General features: G+C 41.5%; 1 protein-coding gene across 3 annotated transcripts; it reads left to right on the top strand.

The window, feature by feature from the left end:
* xpo1b (exportin 1 b) lies at positions 1-20,275 on the top strand. 3 transcript variants are annotated; one of them, XM_083695293.1, is made up of 25 exons: positions 1-318; positions 2,767-2,898; positions 3,376-3,477; positions 5,900-5,972; positions 7,817-7,878; positions 8,167-8,211; positions 9,482-9,663; positions 10,072-10,120; positions 10,222-10,341; positions 10,850-10,978; positions 11,110-11,268; positions 11,500-11,697; positions 12,442-12,580; positions 12,736-12,917; positions 13,292-13,448; positions 13,576-13,739; positions 13,999-14,133; positions 15,599-15,782; positions 16,033-16,139; positions 16,750-16,944; positions 17,419-17,587; positions 17,704-17,838; positions 18,958-19,117; positions 19,237-19,333; positions 19,768-20,275. In XM_083695293.1, exons 2-25 carry the CDS (start codon positions 2,773-2,775, stop codon positions 19,912-19,914), a joined length of 3,216 nt encoding a protein of 1,071 aa, XP_083551419.1. In that variant the 5' UTR covers positions 1-318; positions 2,767-2,772; the 3' UTR covers positions 19,915-20,275. The 3 variants fall into 3 exon arrangements, with proteins under 3 accessions (XP_083551419.1, XP_083551420.1, XP_083551421.1); XM_083695294.1 differs by lacking the exons at positions 1-318; positions 2,767-2,898 and adding exons at positions 4,209-4,282; positions 4,499-4,565; XM_083695295.1 differs by lacking the exons at positions 1-318; positions 2,767-2,898; positions 3,376-3,477 and adding exons at positions 4,068-4,282; positions 4,499-4,565.
* Positions 20,276-20,528: the final 253 nt, after the last annotated feature.

Here is a 20,528-nt window from a genome sequence, read left to right as displayed (position 1 = left end):
TGAGTTAGTTGCTTGAGAGAGGAGAAGAGGCGCAGGCATACAATCTCTCAAACCAACCCGCTGCAAAATTATTTAAGTAAATCATTTATTTGTAAATCAAGGTTTATTTTATTTCGTAAAATGAATCGGAGTAACATATTATTTAGCGTGCCGTGATTGCAGTTGCGGAATCCACATCAGTGGTCCTTATCAGCCATCAATATATAGTGGAATTGGATCCAGCTTTTCAGATAGCCTATTTCTCACTACTTGAATATAATCCTCATAGCTTCTCCGGCAAAAAGCCACTCTACTTTCAGTCGGAGGCTTGGACTTTTGGTAGGTAACTCTGGGTTGCAAAGTAGCCCAAGCCATAGCATTTCACTTGTGTTCATAGTTGAAAGAGAGGAAAAATAACTGTTTGATACTTTAATTTACTTTTGGGATTAAAAATCCAAAGGAAAACACATGTCAGTAGATGAGTATAACGGTATACTGTGGTGGTAGCTACACTTTTTGGAAGGATTGTCAATGATACAGGGGATGATGCTGCCGTGCTGCTGCTACTGTGTGACAAAACTCTGTTGGGTTGGGTGTCCGTAGTGCGATAAAGCGTGGAGCCAAAAAAAGGTATGGCTCCATCAGCGTCCGTAGTGGCAGCGGATGTAATTTGTTGCAGGGTGATGATTCGTGCTCGTGCTCATGCTCTAGTTTGGTGGGCAGTGAGTTAGATAACTGCAATATTAAGAAGAAGCCACACTGTTAAAGAAACTTGCTAGCTTACTATTCACATTAATTTGAGTTTCTTGCCATCTCTATCGCTACCTAAAGTTGACTATCAACTGACGCGAGCTATGCCCTTTTCTAGCTAGCCAGCCAGTCTAAAGACCGTTAGGTGCCAGTCCAGCAGCAGTGAGTGGGAGGGGTTGGTGCGTGTCTGGTAGACTGGGTGATGCTAGCAGATCGAGCTAGCTACATATGTCTGGGGGACCAACAACATCGACAGTCTGTCAACGCTAACATAGCGACACATGCATGGCTAGTACAGCTAATAAAGCTACAGCTACAAAACGGATGTTCGAACTACTGATGAACTACTGAGCTGTCTAGCTACATGTTAACTCACTAACTAGCTAGAACCCGTCAAGTTAAAGACGAAACATGATATTGTTCTTGTCAGCTAACTCAGCTGTGTTGTTGCAGCAGCATATACAGGGGGGTAAGGAGAGGAGGACAGGGATGTGGGCTGGAGTCCGTGAAAAAGACAAGGAGCCGCGTCTAACAAGTCGTGTCTTGAAGGATTATTACCCCATTTTTTTGGTTAGCCATGATCTGTGTTTCCCATCATGAACCACCACCAGGCAGGTACCACGACGAGTCTGGTTCAGGCATGTCGCTCATGCTTTCCATGTTATTTGTTAGCTACTGAGCTAGTTCAATTAGCGAGTGCAAGGTGAGCTGTAATCTAACACACCTGCTAGTCAATCTTGAAATCATTATTTTTTCTTCATGATAATCATGATCTGCTTTGCTAGCGTAGTAGCCATGCAAGTCATGCCCTAGTCGTCTCCTTGATTGTCATTTCTTGACTTTATTTATAGCCCTTCCATTCAGTAACAAGCAACTTTGTGCATTAAATCCAACCAAGGCAGTATAAAGAATCAGTCAATAAGAGTTATTTGTTAATGTTTCGGTTGTTAATGTTATTCACCGCTTACTGCCAAGTCCACTCAAGAAACTTAGCTGTGAGTTGCAGATGTAAACAATGTGACGTCATCTTTGGCCCACTCGATTTGTACGTCGTTCTCGTCTGGGTGGGCGGAGTTCTTTACCAGTATCATCAAACATTTTAGGCTTCCTGGCTACTTTTGTCCCCCATGATAAAATCTTGGAGGGGACTGTCTGTCCATCCGTTCGTATGTCACACGCGATAGGTCTGACACCACAGGGACAACTTTGAGAAAACTTGGGTGAATGATGCGTCTTGCCATGATCCGGCATTTACAAAATTACTCTGCCTCAAGGGGCGTGCTATAGTAAACAAATTAAATTCCGAAATTACTCTGATTGGCCCAAGGGGATGCTATAGTAACAACTGAAATTCCAAACTTTGAATAAGCATATCTGCTGTCCCGTTTGAGCTACTGTCTGGAAATTTGGTACATACTTGCAGCCCCTCATGAGCAACAAGTTTCTCATATGGACCATTCGCTTTTATTCTCTCTCCCATTAATCCACAAAACATACGTTTGAATAATTGTCACCAATTCACACAAGGAGGGGCGCTACATTGTATTTAGTACTTTTAGGCTTGTCCACCCAACAGGAGAGCAACATCAGCTTAAAAACTATCAACGAATTGTAGTTAATGTTAGCTTGCTTGCGCTTGGTGTAATCATGTTTAAACCGTCATTAAACCAAACAATATGACAAGAGCAACATTGTTTTCTTTATTGATAACATTTGACTGTAAAATGATTCATTCATATTTTGATTAATCTTATCTGACATATAGGCTTTATTTCCACACCAGATTGTTTTTAATTGCTTATTTATAGCATTGAACAGTTTGTGATGCTTGTGAATTGATCAATATAACCTGTGATATAACTAGCTAGTTGGAAACAGTTCATGCAATGCTTTTTTACGGGTGGACGGAGGGGAGGGGAGAGGGAAAGGTTGTAGTTGGTCAGCTGTTTGGAATTGTGAGCCCAAATGCTAAATTCACATGACTTTGCTCGTTGAATGTTTTCTCTGACCTCATAACCCCCCTCCCTGTCCTTGCAGAGCTCTATGCCAGCAATTATGACAATATTAGCAGACCATGCAGCGCAGCAGCTGCTGGACTTCAGCCAGAAACTGGATATTAACCTGCTGGATAACGTGGTGAACTGTCTGTACCATGGGGTGGGACCACAGGTAAGTGGCCCCAGCAGCTGCCTCAGTAGCTAGATGGTAGATTAGATTAGATTAGATTCAACTTTATTGTCATTGTGCAGAGTACAAGTACAGAGACAACGAAATGCAGTATCAGGTGGTTGGAGATATTGTATGAGATTGATGCTCTTCAGATTGTACAATTTTGTTGTGATGAATAATTAACATCAGTAGGGCTAAGTAAGTGCCTATTAATGTCCATGATGAGGTCGCACCTTAGTGCTGTGTTGAATAAAACAGCAAAGGGGGTTAGTCAATCACAGAACATTGCCTGATATGTTGACACATTTACAGTTCTTTTTTACAGTTTGTAATTTATGTCGTTAAACATAAATAGACTGAAGATGTTTATAGGCGTTCTGTTAGAAGCATTTGCCATTTTTTCACTGTGGGTCCAAGGAGACGTGTATTGTTTATGTTTTTTTCTTAAACCTTGTTTCATGTATTCCTGCATTTTAGCAAAGAATGGCGCAAGAGGTACTGACCCATTTGAAAGAGCACCCGGATGCTTGGACGAGAGTGGACACCATCCTGGAGTTCTCCCAGAACATGAACACCAAAGTAAGCAAGATCCTAGGCACACTAGTGGAGGGACTTAATCTCTGTATCTCTGTAAGAAGTGCTTCTTTTCAGAACTTTAAAACATGGTTTGATAACATGCATAAACACTATAGGCCAGGCCATCATTGTGTCTACTGAACCCTGTTGATCTCCCTATGCCCCAAATGACCCGATTTGTTAAATAAATGTGTTTTTTGTCACTTTGCTGGTGTTGTTATGGCATTATAACACTGATGTAGGCATGTTACCCTCCTGCTCTTTAGACTCTCACACTACTGGGGCATCTCTCAACTGAACAGTCTTCAGTTTGAGTCTGCATGCCTCTCCATCGTCTCTGCAGTAAAATGCCTTACTATGGTGCTTACAGTGCTCAGTAATGCTCTCCCCTGCACTTGCACAACTTAGATAGCAAGCAGACTACACACTGAAAACCTCTTATGCGTCAGACCATGCCAACTTGACAGTGACAGACATGCCTTCTAGTTTATTGGCAAAACAAATATAAGGTAACATTAATTTGGTCAATTTATATAGGCAAATGGAATGTTATCTTAACCAGTACAGTATTTGTGCCATCATGGAGAGTATAGATCTAGGCCTATGTACTTAGTGCTTGTATTAAAGACTTCCTCAAAGTGATGGTAACGTGTGCTTTTTCCTATTTTGCTTGCCTGTAAAATTGCTCTTAACACTGACATTCATTACTAATGTCTGAGTTGATTTATCAACAGTATTTGTAGTTTCAAATTCGTAATTTGCCCATAATGATCGCATTAGAGGAAAAGAAAGAAAGGAAACAGAAAAGGTAAACACCTCTTGAATTTGTCTAAATTCTGCATTCACCTTTTTCATTTATTAAAAAAATAACAGTGCATAAATTAAAAAGCACTTGTGAACGTTTGGCTTTGTTCATAATTGATCATTTTTACTGATTTTTATTTTGTCAAGAAATTGAATGAATTCAAGTTGTGACTCTTTGATATTAATCATAATGTTCCATTATGTTGATTGCTTGTAATAGGAAGAAAAGGGGTGTGTCATCCTGTGCATCTTGACACAGCTAGGCTTTGACGGCAGGCCTCCACAAGGTCTACCCTTTTGATTCCCTTTGACTGAATTCTGTTCATCCGTTTCTATTACATCTGTTTCATTGGGCAGAGGGAGGGTGCAGACTGCAGTCAGTAGGTTCCATCGTAGAGGAGACTGTTATTTCACCTGTAGGGATCACGGCTCTCTCCCTCTTTCTTGTCTCTTCCTGTTTCCACCTCTCTGGTTTCCTCTCTGATCTCTTGCACATCCTCAAAACCTTGCGATTAGGTTTTAAAAAAAAAAAAAAATAATAAAAAAAAAAAAAAAAGGGTTGCAAGGTGTTGCCCTGCCTCTTTTTTGTTCTCTTTTGATCTTGTTTTGTTTCTATGTCCTGTGTGTGGAAATTAAAGGTGTAACAAAAAGGCCCTTGAAGCGTTCGATAGGCACTCATTATTGTTGTACAGTTAGACGCTCAAACAGGGTAGTTCACCTTTAATCATTTTCTGCAATTCATCTCCCCTCCCTGCGACCTTTGACACTAACACTTGCATTTCATGTATTTGTTCAATCACTGGCTGTTTTCCACAATTCCTTTGAATCGCTGATCCCTACAGTTGAAACACTATCAATCCAAATAACAGTAGATCAAATAATGAATACACTAACTTGTAAAATATTTTTTTTGTTTTCTTGCTTGTCTTTAAACAAGGATGAATATAATATAGGGAAAAAAGTAAAACCTGTCGGTGGTCTTGCTGTTCCTTATGAGAGACACCAGTTTATGGTTAAAACAGGACTTTACTCATTTGGTTCTTTTTTTTTTTGGTGTAGCTGAGGTTTGTCAGGGTGTGGCTATTTGCAATTGCGTTGACCTGAAAGTGAGGGGCAGTAAGGCACAAGTGAGTCTTGCCTTGACCCCTTAAAGGCTAACATTTGCATAATGGCAGTTTTACCGAAACCATTCTCTTACTACGATGTACTATACTCCAAGCAGCCAAAGATGTACTATACTCCAAGCAGCCAAAGATGTACTATACTCCAAGCAGCCAAAGACAGTGGACAGTTTAATCTTTTTCTTTTCTCCCCTGTCTTTCGCTTTCTGGTGTGATACTGGGAGAAACAGCAGGACTTCTACATGGTTTCAGCCAAATGTTAGCTCATAGGGACCAAAAAAGACAATCCAAATGAATGTTTACATACTAATATCTGCATGAAAAGTGGTTCAATCCAATTGAACCATTTGAAAGAAAAGTAAGATATTTCAGGCAGGCACAATTAACAGCAAATAATTGTTTTGTTTTGGTATCTGTTACTCCAATGCACAGCTTGTTATTGATCAGTGTTGATGTTGTGACTCCTACCCCTGACACTGTTCTCTCCTTATGCATTACAGTACTATGCTCTGCAGATTCTGGAAACGGTTATCAAAACGCGATGGAAGATTCTGCCCCGAAATCAGTGCGAAGGTAAGCCGTGCTCCCCCACCTCCGGCTTCTACCTGCTCAAATAAATCCCACCTCAAGACTGAAAACAAGGGTGAAAATATCCCTTTAGATTGTGAGTTGACCGTTATGACATGTTGAACATGTTTACTTGCTCATAGTTGGAGAAACCATGGGCAGAATCATTCAGACCTCCTTTGGAATATTGCTTTTGACACTGTGAAACGCCTTAATTGTGGCAGCGACACTCTCTCCTTTTACTGCCCATCGTGCGGTTGCCAAGTTAAGTGATATCCCCTGCTAAGCACGCCGGTTTGTTTTCTGCTTGGCTGGGTTGTATTCACCACTGCAGAAAGGTTGTCTTCTGCACCCTGGCACTTCTTTACATGAGGAAAGACACAGAGAAAGACCAAAACTGCTGTTCAAAGACCTTAACCTACTGTAGCATCTTAAGGCAAACTTGCAAACGCTTGGTTTCTGTATTTATCTGCCCTGTTTGTTTAGAGGTCTTTAGATCTTGGTGAGGGCTGGACATCTTGGAAGATTATCTATTAGTTTCCCCAATTGTTGACACAGAAGAGCCACTTAATCATAGAAGCTCTTTCTGTACTCACGCAGCCACTAAGCCATTTATCCTCGAGGTTGCTCCATCCACTGTGACTGGGGTTTGTAGTCTAGAGTATGTAAACTGACAGCAGTACAGAATGGGCGATTAGCCAATTATTTTGAAAATCGTACAAAATTAAGTTTGTTCTACTTTATACCTTCCAGGGTTTTTTTTGTTTTATTAATTCCTGTTGATATGATAAACCAACATGTTCAACAAAAGTGTATAATTCCATGTTTTCTCCCTTACTACTTAGGCTGCCGTTCCTCTTTTCAGTCAAGTGATTTGTTTTTTTGCTGCTATTTACTGTCCCAGATCTGCTCTCACTGCAATGTATATCAGGGAAATAGATCTAGTGAAAATCAATTAACATAGAAAAAAGAAAGATGGAAAAGAATCATGCAAAAAGTTTGAAAGCGCTGTGCTTTTGATAAGACTCCTAACAGAAATAGAAGTAATCACATTTTTCCAAGTTAGTCATGTTCATGTTCTCCCCTCCAATTTATTTTCTCATTGGCCTAAGACTTCCCAATTTACCGTAGATGCCTGACATTTGCTCAAGTGTCAAACCCATTGCAGGGCATGTCATTTCCCCCCTTACGTTAGAGTTGTGCCTCGCTGCTGGGTCTGTGCACAAACAATATCCACACACACTCACTGTGGTCAGAATGGTGTTGCTATAGTAGCAGCCTTGAGGGAAAGGCTAGAGCTGATAACAAATGGTCTTGATGTGCACTCCTGGATATTGCCACTGAGGTTTTTCAATTCTGTACTAACCACCATCTAAAATACCAGAGATATAATAACTGAATGCTGTTACATTTACCAATACACCTGTCCATGAAACAGAAATTCCTCGGCCTCTTTAATGCACCTTTTACTGTATTCTTCTTTTGTGTATATAATCAATAGTTCCACAGACAGTAAAACAACTCACATAGCCACTCCAAAGCCACGCCGCTTTAACACATGGTTAAGACTAGCTACAGAACACAGCATGCATGGCTGCAAACTGGATCAGAGAGAGGAAAACACTCTGCTAACTGCCTGTTCACAACGCCAGATCTTTTCAGGGTTTACCTATGTGCACTGGACCAGAAGGTGGTGTTATTTGTAGATGGACACCTTTTTTACAAGCAGAGTGTTACAGGGTCACTCATTAGCCTGCTCCAGGCAGCCCTCTGTGAAAGGATGGGTTGTATAGAGTCATTGCCTCTTTTATGGGAGACTTATCTTGTTTTTTCTGCTTGCTTGCTTGCAGGAATTAAAAAGTATGTGGTTGGTCTTATTATCAAGACCTCGTCAGATGCAACAAATGTTGAGGTGAGTAATGCTAGATGATGTACCTGTTATGACTTTGGGAGATCAAGGATAGATAAAATCATATGTTTCTATGTTTTGAATTAATGTCGTTAAGTACAAAAGACAGCCAGCTTACCTCAATAGAGATCTAGTTAAATTAAGTTTGTGTCTTTACATTTACAATTACTGTAAGCAAGCAGAGACATACTATTAATGACATTTGTAACATTGTAATTTTTACAGCATTATCCAAGTATCCAAGAGGTTTATGACTGTGTTAGATGATTGTCTGTCTGATTTGTATTTCAGAAAGAAAAAGTGTACATTGGAAAGCTGAACATGATCCTTGTTCAGGTAAGAATTTTGGGGTGTGGGTGGTTGGGGTCAATTAGATCTGAACACAGGAAGTGAATTGAATTTACAATTCAAAAAATGGAAAAACCTTTGATGTAAAAAGCTTCTCATTTTCAGTCTATTGAGAAATATTCAAAGTTAAGTGCCCCAATTGAAATCATTGAATTGTGTGTGTGTGTGTGTGTGTGTGTGTGTGTGTGTGTGTGTGTGTTGCTGCTCACATCCCAAGGGCAGGAGTGGTCCATACGTAACGTTTGTGTTAAAGGGATAGTTCACCCACTTAAAAACAGTTATGGTGGCGATCTAGTGAGGAGTGTTGTTGTCCTTTATGTTCTGACCAGTTCACTTCAATTCACTGTCATGTGAATGGAACAGAGTCTGTCATGTAAATGGTCTGAAGGCTTTGAACTGTCAGCTAAGGCAAGAAGTTTTAGTGACAGGGTAGATTGGAGTCTGTCATGGTCCATAGATTCCTTTTAGGGTAAGGAATTGTGATTTTCATATTTTTATATATATATATTTTATATTTTATATATATATATTTGGGTGAACTATCCCTTTAAGCTAGCTGTAAGCTGAATTGAGTTGCTTGGGTGACGCTTTTCGACAGCAGACCCAGTGTGTTGCAAGGCTTAATAGCGGCTCGCTAGTGCTCAAAGCCCGGTGCTTCGAGTCTGGTGAACAAGCCTGTTTGAATTTCCACAGCTGGGCTTTCTAGTCCGGCCCCGTAGTATGATCTCAAGTTTGTTTACATTCTACAGTTCGTAACGTGGCGAACTATATGGAACTATATATCGTGCAGTTTCCCCAACATGTTCTGGTAACTTAAGCACTTTGTGACAGTTTTATTTGACAGTTTTATTGATTGACAAATCAATTTGATTGTGTAGTTATAGTGAGCTCACTTGGATTATGCTTGCCACCCACCAAGTTCACTAGCCAGCTAAAGAAGAATATCCCTTGTTCTAAACCACGCCCCTAGCCCTGTCTGGCCTCATAAGCACCAGGGGAGTAGAAGAGGCTAAAAGTTTTAAGCACCGAATAGGCCTGGAGTAACCACCATTGAAAAAGCAATTTCCCGCTGTGGAAAGTCGGCCACTGAGTCCCTGAATGTTTTAGGTTTTTTGTCCTCTGGACAGATCATCCATGGTTTATCCCCAGTCTGACTTTACACATGTGTATGTGTGCGTGTGCATCCTGTACATGTGTGTATCCCTAAGCTTTACATTGGGCTGTGTGTTCTGCCCCCTCTCCCCTCCCCTGCGCTCAGATCCTGAAGCAGGAGTGGCCGAAGCACTGGCCCACCTTCATCAGTGACATCGTGGGTGCCAGCCGCACCAGTGAGAGCCTGTGCCAGAATAACATGATCATTCTCAAACTGCTCAGCGAGGAGGTCTTTGACTTCTCCAGCGGCCAGATGACCCAGGTCAAGGCCAAGCACCTCAAAGACAGGTGGGCTACTCCTGCCCCATACACACCCCAAAGACAAATACATATGGATTTCATGTCACATAGCTGGGCACCTATACACTAGTAACTTGGTTGGTTAAGAGGCAACCCATTGAGAGAAAAAACAGTGTATCATCTGACCTGATTTTAAGAGAGACGGACATTTAGCAATGGGCAGTAGTCTATGGTAGTACGTTCAGATGTGAATAGGGCAAATGGTAAGAACAGGCAACATGAACCAACTAATGTCTGTTAGTCGGAATAACCCATTGCATTATTGTAATCTGTCCAACAATGTGTTTGATTTCTTCGCCGATCACGCTTTTCCCTGAGCCCACCATCATATAGAGTCCCATGGTCCTTGAGAGTTGTGGAATTCTTTGTCAAGCTTATGATTTCTCTTTCTTTCAGCATGTGCAACGAATTCTCCCAGATTTTCCAGCTCTGCCAGTTTGTTATGGTATGTGAAGTCCCTTTCCAGTGTTTTGCACCAACAGACACACCCATTTACATGGATCTCCCCTTGTCTTTGGTTGGCCATTAACTATTTTTTGTTACCAGGAAAACTCTCAGAATGCCCCACTGGTCCATGCCACTCTGGAGACCCTCCTGCGATTTCTCAACTGGATTCCTCTGGGATATATATTTGAAACCAAACTCATCAGCACACTTGTGTACAAGGTACCCCCATAGGCATCATACACATACTCGCATACACACGCCAGTTAATGTTTCTCTGCCAAAGAGGTCCCCTGCCTGCCTCAGCAATTGTTTCTATCCGATTGGATTTAATTGATAACCAATGCAGCAAGAATTGCAGGTAGCCTTTCAAAGGGCAAGGTTGAGCTATAACCATATTGTGTATACCTATCCAGTCTTTTAGATCTGTATGAAGTTTGCAAGGGTAGTGGAGGGGTCAATTTGGACTGTTATGATAGATGTATGCAGTGCATAAATATGGGTGGGTGATTTTTTTTTATGTAACATTAAGTCTTAAAGCTATAAATAATGAAATATTTCAATTCTATGGATCTTGCATAATTTGCACAGGGCATGTTGACTTGTTTGTGAAATGTAACCCCCATACTGACCTGTGATGGAAAAAAAACTATACAGACTATACTGATGTACTTGACTGTTCTTGGTCATTGTTCCATGGATATACCCATTTCCCTTGGCGTTCCTTTAGTTCCTGAACGTGCCAATGTTCCGCAACGTGACACTGAAGTGCCTGACAGAGATTGCCGGAGTGAGCGTCAGCCAGTACGAGGAGCAGTTTGTCACTCTCTTCACCCTCACTATGTGTCAGCTCAAACAGGTGGGCACACACACACACGCAATGATTTCCCTCTACACAGTTAAACCCCCACGCACATTCACACACTTGTTTGTGGGCTAGTTAAACACAAATGTCTTGGGTGTCTGGGATTCTCCATATCTCTCCCCTAGATGCTTCCCCTGAATACCAACATCCGGCTGGCCTACTCCAATGGGAAAGACGATGAGCAGAACTTCATCCAGAACCTTAGCCTGTTTCTCTGCACCTTCCTCAAAGAGCACGGCCAGCTCATTGAGAAGAGACTGAACCTCCGAGAGACCCTTATGGAGGTGAGAACAATCCACGCCCCCAGGGACTGGATACTAACCTTTGTTTACCCAGTAGGCCTAAAAAAATCATCTGATTTTTTCGCAAGATTGTTTATACCCACTTATGTGACACATAACCAATACCTGTGTTTACACTTTACTTTTCTCATTATCTGAACGTTGTCAAACTCCCATCCAAGGCCACTGGCATCTTTGTGTTTAACTGAAATGTCCTTGTTTTCCATCCCCTAGGCCCTGCACTACATGCTGCTGGTGTCAGAGGTGGAGGAGACTGAGATCTTCAAGATCTGCCTGGAGTACTGGAACCACCTGGCAGCCGAACTCTACAGAGAGAGCCCCTTCTCCACCTCCACCTCCCCCCTGCTCTCAGGCAGCCAGCACTTTGACGTTCCGCCCCGCAGACAGCTCTACCTGCCCGTGCTCTCCAAGGTGAGGAAAGGCCCATGTAGCCTATACATGCATGGCTGTAGTGTCAGTGTGTGAAAAATTGCTTGCACACAATATACAACTCTACCTGTCAGGCATTTATTTATTAATTCATTTAACAATTTTGTTGACAGGAATAGTGCACATTAAAAGTGATCAACATTTCAGTTTGCAGATCAATGTAGTCCTAGGGACAATGTAGTCCCCAGGCAGGGTAAAAGCATGACATTATACATCAATACAAAAACCACAAAGCATTACATGAGACAGCAAAATAGACAGATGCATCAGATGACATGGATGCTTGGATGATTCTTTATTTGATGGAATTCCACTTTGAAAACTCCATGGATACGATGTCACCATGACCAAGTGTGTTTCTCCACACTGCAACCTGTACTAAGTGGCTCCCACTTAGTACAGGTTGCAGTGTGGAGAAACGCACTTGGTCATGGTGACATCGTTAAACGGTGTCACCATGCTACGGAGCATACAGTAAGGCCTCCTCTTAACACAGATTGCAGTGTAGGGATACGCACCTGGGTCACGATGACATCGTATCCATGGACCTTCTTTTAATACAGTTAACACGTAGCCTACGGAGCACACTGTGTGTGCGGGTGCAGGTGTGGGCGGTCAAGTGATCAGGGTTTGTGTGTGTGTGTGTGTTGGTGTTGCCATGTAGTCCGCGTATGTGTGTGTTGCCACATGCCGTGTGTGTTGACAATTTGTAATCCCCTGTAACAGGTGCGTATGCTGATGGTGAGTCGGATGGCCAAGCCAGAGGAGGTCCTGGTGGTAGAGAACGACCAGGGGGAAGTGGTCAGAGAGTTCATGAAGGACACAGATTCCATCAACCTCTACAAGAACATGAGAGAGACTCTCGGTGTGTGTTTACTGTATTTTGCCTGAATCTCTTCTTCATTGCATCCTTCTCTCTTTGGATGTGTTGTGGTGGGGTGGTTATGAGATATTCCCAATCACAACAATGGAGGATGTACAGTATTTAATTGACCTCTACCCTAACCCTCAATTTTCCAGTGTACCTGACCCATCTGGACTATGCAGACACAGAACGAATCATGACAGAGAAGCTGCATAACCAGGTCAACGGGACAGAGTGGTCATGGAAGAACCTCAACACGCTGTGCTGGGCTATAGGATCTATTAGTGGAGCCATGCACGAGGAGGACGAGAAGAGGTTCCTCGTCACTGTTATCAAGGTAGGGAAGATGGGGATGGGTATATAGGGCTCAATGAAGATTGAATAGGATTTAGTGTGGCTCAATTTCAGACCTGGGTTAATGTCAAATAGGCTACTTAGTATTTGGTGTGTGCTTAACAGAGTTTGCATTTTATTGTACTATGCATTTGACAATAACACTGCATTTAATAATAACTTAAATTTCTATTGTGTTTTTCATTGTAAAATATATCTATAAAGCAATTTAAAAAACGAGAGTAATACAAATAACAATTAGACCCAACACTGCTCGAGTCGTGGGAAAATTGGACTGCTTTGTGGACCGTGTGTGTGTGTGTGTGTGTGTGTGTGTGTGTGTACCATCCTTCTGACATGCCCACGTGTGTTTCATAGGATCTACTGGGGCTGTGTGAACAGAAGAGAGGGAAGGACAACAAGGCTATCATAGCCTCCAACATCATGTACATTGTGGGCCAGTACCCTCGTTTTCTCAGAGCCCACTGGAAGTTCCTCAAAACCGTGGTCAACAAGCTATTTGAATTCATGCACGGTGAGGAAACCACTGTGTGTGGTCGTCAGTGTGTGAGTTAGTGAGAGAGAGGGTATTGGTGGTTTGATTGTGTGTTTGTGCTGTCTCACAGTCTGTTTTTCTCTTTCTTATTCTCTCCCTCCTCAAGAGACCCATGATGGTGTACAGGACATGGCGTGTGACACCTTCATCAAGATTGCTCAGAAGTGCAGGCGACACTTTGTCCAGGTGCAGGTGGGCGAGGTGATGCCCTTCATTGATGAGATTCTCAACAACATCAATACCATCATCTGTGACCTCCAACCCCAACAGGTCAGCTTCAGCCTAGATACAGATCGACTAAAGTAGGCTGGCTCTTTACCAGCTGTCCTGGGTAGCTTTTAGGTTGGCAGGCTTTTGACCAACACACCTGTTGCAAGTAGCGACTACTTTCAAAGACTTGCTAGCAAAAATTGTCTGTCTTTCAGTGTCTATGGCCATGATTCCTAGCTTAGTTATTGTGCTAACATTTGTCCTCTCTTTGCTGATTTTGTGTGTGTATGTTTGTGCATGTCTGTGTCTGTGTCTCCAGGTTCACACGTTTTACGAGGCGGTAGGTTACATGATTGGGGCTCAGACGGACCAGGCGGTTCAGGAGCACCTGATAGAGAAGTACATGCTGCTACCTAACCAAGTGTGGGACAGCATCATTCAACAGGCCACCAAGGTGAGACAGGACCAGCTATGTTTTATGTTGGATATAGAGCCCGACAGATATATCGGAGCACCAACATATTATAGCGCCGATATTATATACAGAAATGTCTGTATTAAGTAATAATGTCACAATAGCGCATATTCCTCCTATAATGCACCGATGTCCGTCAGCCTGACATCCCAAAATTATAGAAAATCTGTGTAATTGTTTTTTGTTTGTTTATTTCACTTCAAATTATAGACATATATGGATTTTAATGAATGAATAAACTTGTTTATTGGCGTTTGCTCTTACTGGAGAGCCTACTGAAGTGGCTGAATTTAGCAAAGTAACGTTAGCTCTTTGGACTACAGTCAGTTAGCACAGTTGCTAACTAAAAGGATATTAACTGAACAAGAACGTTATTCGGCATAAGGAGTCTTATACAAAGATATTCGTGACCATTTATCATTTATTTCACCAGTTAATATGGCTAGCTTGTATCCATGAATTGCAGCTTCGGTGCATAGTTCCTGTAAACGGTATCAGCATGGACTGCACGACGCAGTTGTGTTTACTTTCGTGAAAAGAGTGGAGTGTACCACTGATAAAGTCTTGGAGAAGGGGAGGTCTGGGATAAACCATTACTGGAAATTACAGGGGTTGGCAACTTATGTTTTAAGAATGCTTTCTACAGTGCATTTTTGTATGTTTTTGTAAATGAAATATACTGAGTATAACACAGATTATTGTGGATGATCAAACTGTCATAACAAACTAGATTGAACAACAAATCACTGATATCAATATGCAGTGCACTGAACATGTGAAATTCTCATTTGGCATACTACAAGTAACTGTGCACACAAAATAAATAAATGTTGCTCTATTTATCAACGTAGATCATTATTATTGAGATACAGAATTTTGCCTAATCAGCATTAAGAGCGTATTTTTGCCATTGTTTACTTATGAAAACTGTGCTAAACAGGAACTGTGTAAAAAATAATTTAAAAAAATATCGGCAGATTTATCTGTGTATGTTGCCCCACCCTAAATTGATATCGTACCCAAAAATCTAGTATCAGTTGGGCTCTAGTTGGATATCATATGTTGATATGGATATGCATATTTCTTTATTAAAGCATAGGCTGATATGGCAACCAGGCTATGCATGTCGTTTAGCCTTGAACAGCTGAATTGCTTGAAAATGTTTAATTTTGCAAGCCCAGTCTGTACACTGGCATGAAAATATGATGTTCCATGATTCGATGTATAGCTCCTCTGTATGCATTTTACATGTCGCATTGAATTAGTTGGATCTGATATTAAAGTGTCTGATTTAGCAAAGTATAAAAAGGAACCTCTGCTTCGATTTGCTCTGGCATCATCCATTTAGAAGCCTATTTAAATCAAAGGACTGTTCTTTAAACTGATCTGTTCACATTGCAGTCTGATAATAAATGTACTAATGTACCCATCCCCATCATGACAGAATGTGGACATCCTAAAGGACCCGGAAACTGTGAAGCAGCTGGGAAGCATCCTAAAGACCAATGTGAGAGCCTGCAAGGCCGTGGGCCACCCCTTCGTCATCCAGCTGGGCCGCATCTACCTGGACATGCTCAACGTCTATAAATGTCTGAGCGAAAACATCTCAGCTGCCATTCAGACCAACGGTGTGTGTGTGTATATATACAGCACTGTCAGACTGAAGTGTTTGTGTGTGTGTTATGGCTGTCACATTTTCCCCAAAAATGTGTTCCAACACCTGGCACCTGTTTAGTTTTTTTATTATTTTGTTATTATTATATTATTCACAATATTTTGGCTGTATTTGTCCTCCACGCTGCAGAGAGTAATACAGTGTGACAGTCCTAGTGTTTGTGTGTCTGTCTCATGCATCTCTTGGCTTTGTCTCTGTCATAGGAGAGATGGTAACAAAACAGCCCTTGATAAGGAGTATGAGGACAGTGAAACGCGAGACGCTGAAACTGATATCAGGCTGGGTTAGCCGATCAAACGATCCGCAGATGGTGAGAAGCTGTACACAGATATTTTTACTCCAAACATCCAAATGAAAGACACTGTGGTGTTTCAATGAAAATCTACCTGTCAAAATGTTATTTTTAGATCAAGCAGGAAACCACGCTTGAACGGTCACACACAATGCCAAGCTATGCTATGATTTTCGGTAGTGATACAAGGCACCATTGTCTTCAGCACTATTGTCTTAGTCATACAAATCATCTGTATGATTTCCTGCTATTGAAATGGAATATTTAATGAATGATATTGCCATTAGCATAGTTTTCCAGACAGTCCAAGTCCTGGACTGAGGAACTCCTGCAATGGAATATCTCCATTGCAGATGCTTTTAGTAGACTTAATCTGTGAGTGGGTTTAATCTGTGTCTGGGAAACCAGCTCATTGATTTTTGAAGCATAGGCCTGTAACTAATTTATGAGCTCAGTGCAATGGGTTTATCCTATTATAATCCCAAATCGAAGGTGGTATTACTACATTGTCAACCAAGTTTATACACTAATCAACCCACAAAGCCTGTCCTAAAATAACCTGTTGGGAATGCTCTTCAATTGTCCATGTTGATCTGTTAATCCAATGCGGTTTTCCGGGGCATTCTAGGTGGGAGAGAACTTTGTTCCGCCACTGTTGGATGCGGTTCTGATCGACTACCAGCGAAACGTCCCTGCTGCCAGAGAACCTGAGGTCCTTAGCACCATGGCGACCATCGTCAATAAGCTGGGCGGCCACATCACTGGGGAGATCCCCCAGATCTTTGATGCTGTTTTCGAATGCACCCTCAACATGATCAATAAAGTGAGTATGATTGTAAACCCTTAACATGGGATGAGTTTTCCGAAAACGTTGTTGCTAACATGTCACCTTTGTCACCTTAACCTTGCCAGGGATGTGTTCAGTTAGGCAAAATGTTCACAACGTTGCATATAGAAATGGAATGCATAGAACAGTCATGACTCCCTATTCCACATTAGAGACGATATAACATTTGTGTATTTGAACATTCTTTAACATTTAACCCCCCAGAACAGGCCCATTTGAGAATCTAGTTGACAGCTTTGATTGGTGATTGAAGCAGCCTGTTTTGGGTGGGCTGTTTAAAAGTTAGAAAATAAAGTTACAGAGTGAGGAGTGCCAATCATATAACATTGTGAGGGATGGTCTCCAAATGTGATGATTTGGGGTATAAAATGTTACAAACAAAGTCTGTTGCTATGTACCTGGGTCTCATCTGTACAGTATGTCCCCTTGCCTGTCCTTTATGGTTTCCAGGACTTTGAGGAGTACCCGGAGCACAGGACGCACTTCTTTTACCTGCTGCAGGCCGTCAACTCCCACTGCTTTCCAGCATTCCTGGCCATCCCACCCGCCCAGTTTAAACTGGTGCTGGATTCCATCATCTGGGCCTTTAAACACACCATGCGGAATGTGGCTGACACGGGTGAGGCTAAGTTAAACCAACATTTTGTCATATGTACTGTATGTGTTGTTTGGGACTCCAGATCAGCCAGTACAGTCCCTCTTTAATAAGTGTATGTTTTGTGTATTGCCTCCCAGGTCTGCAGATCCTGTACACTCTGCTCCAGAACGTGGGCCAGGAGGAGGCAGCAGCCCAGAGCTTCTACCAGACCTACTTTTGTGACATCCTGCAGCACATCTTCTCTGTAGTTACAGACACATCACACACTGCTGGTGAGCGTGTACACACACACACACACACACACACTGGGGGCTCCAATTTGCTTCCGCTAAAGAGCACTGTGCCACACTACGTTTTAGTGGGCATGGCCGCTTAATTGGTCATTTTGTTTCAGTTTCAGTTAGCATAGAGGCAGAAGGCAGGTCTCCGGCAATGAGTGGGTGGGAATAATTGATTATGACATGATGATGTTCATTGTCCTCAGGATTACACTGAAAATATTATAATGGATAATATTATAATGGATAATCATTTGACAAATAAAATGACCATAGTATCAATTGTAGGCAACAAATGTAAGAACAAGCTGAATTGTCTGATATCCTAATCTAAGGACCCAACAAGCCTACAGTGGCGCGCCAAATTCAACCTGCTGTGCGTCTCCAAACGGTTTAATGAACCTGTTGTGACTTTTCTCATGTTTTTATCATTTGCATCAGCTAAATAAATAGGCAATTCTCTTATCTCACAACCACCAGCCATAACCATAATTATGTTATTATATACTTATTTAGTTTGTCTCCAAAACTTATTTTCGATGAAGTAGGTATGCATATTGTCCTCTATTCTGTACAGTATACAATGTTTAAGATATTCTATTTGATTTTATACCCTATCAAAATCATGCACGGTTCCATGATTTAATTAGTAATTGCCACAGAGAGCAGAGGGATTCGATTTATGCATTGGTCATCCAATGTTTTAGGGAATATATCTCACAGAATTTTGTAATGCAAGAATATACACCAGGTCTACTTCCACGTATTAACAGAGGATGTACTGGTGGTATGAGGGATTATTCCCGACAGGCAACAACTGCTGCCTAGTATGATCAAATAAGTTTTTATTTTCGCCTATTGATAATTATTAAACATCAACATCTTATGTGTTTGAATTTGCCAACTCCCCTTGACAAGTCCACTGATCCTCCCATGTACTGCACAACCTATATTGGTGTTTTTAAATTACCAAAGCAACACAACATTTTAGCCTCTGGGCTGCACAGAGTAATGAAAACACAGTGTTTATGTAACTTAAGCCAGTGTCATTGGGTTTCTGCCATCTGCCATGTCTCTTTTTCATTACTCCATATGGTTCCATGTGTCTTCCAGGCCTGACCATGCATGCATCCATCTTGGCCTACATGTTCAACCTGGTGGAGGAGGGCAAGATCAACACAGCACTCAACCCCTCCAGCCCTGTCAACAACCAGGTCTTCATCCAGGAGTATGTGGCCAACCTGCTCAAAACAGCCTTCCCCCACTTACAGGAGTGAGTTTTACATTCCCTTTTTCCTAACTTAGGTTTTGAGTATCTTTGTGTATTTACAGTCTTGTGTTTATGCCAGCCAATAGTACATTGTCTCATATGTTATTTTTCCCTTCCTTCAGTGCCCAAGTGAAGGTGTTTGTAACAGGGCTGTTCAGCTTAAACCAGGATATTCCTGCCTTCAAGGAGCACCTTAGAGACTTCCTGGTCCAGATTAAGGTGAGAGTCCCTTTTAAGACCACCTTTGATGACATCACAACATTGAAATTCAGAAGTGGATTATAGTGCCTATAAGTAACTTATAGTTACCTAACAATTAAAGTAGGCATACCAGTGTTTAGACATGTTTTAATGAATGGGTCCCCTTTCTAAACAAAATAGTTATCAAATGACTAAGTGAAGGTAACTCAATGTTTCCCCCCAATCAAGCAACACAATTAGCCTACATTTATGGCAAGTGATAGATGGATAGAAGTTTTTTCCACAACTTCTCCTGTCCTTAGTGAGCAATCCCAACCAAGCTGGATGGTTGGATGCTGAGGCATCGTTTCTATAAATAATTGTTAAAGTGCAGGGCCAGGGGTCTCTCTCTCTCTCTCTCTCATGCACAGTACACTGATACACCCTTCCTCCCAACCACATACTTTCCGTAGGAGTTTGCAGGTGAGGACACCACAGATCTGTTCCTGGAGGAGCGGGAGTCATCACTGCGTCAGGCGCAGGAGGAGAAACACAAGCTGCAGATGTCGGTGCCGGGTATCCTCAACCCCCACGAAATCCCAGAGGAGATGTGCGACTGAGCACCGAACCAAACTGTACAGGCATTGAAACAAAGAAAAACAACAAACACAAAATGAACCCTAACAAATAGAGGCAGGTGTGTTGCAGGAGGCCCCCTCCCTCAACAGAACGGAGATTTGTCGACCAAAACAATGCCAATATTTAAATGACACCGTGTCACCCTGTGGCCCTTTTTACAGTGTGTTTTTTATATGGAGATTGTTTGTGTGATATCTTTTCTGAACTGTTACTCTAATCCAAATGTATGTTTGTTTGGTCCATCCCCATCCCAGAGCTGCATGAAGTCATAAGAATTTGACATTTTGTTTTCCTACCTATTTTTTTATTATTATTATTATTCCTTACTTCCCATATATTTGTGTGTGTGTATATATATATATATATATGTGTGTATATATATATATATATATATATATATATATATATATATATATATATATATATATATATATATATATATATATATGTATGTGTATATGTGTGTGTATATATATATATATGTATATATATATGTGTGTGTATATATATATATGTATATGTGTGTGTATGTGTATATATATATATATTACACACACACACACACACACACACACACACACACACACACATATAT

Source organism: Argentina silus (assembly GCF_951799395.1).
Source record: "Argentina silus genome assembly, chromosome: X".
Classification (NCBI taxonomy): Eukaryota; Metazoa; Chordata; class Actinopteri; order Argentiniformes; family Argentinidae; genus Argentina; species Argentina silus.
The sequence above is the reverse complement of the archived record's forward strand: the minus strand, read 5'-3'. Positions and strand labels throughout refer to the sequence as shown.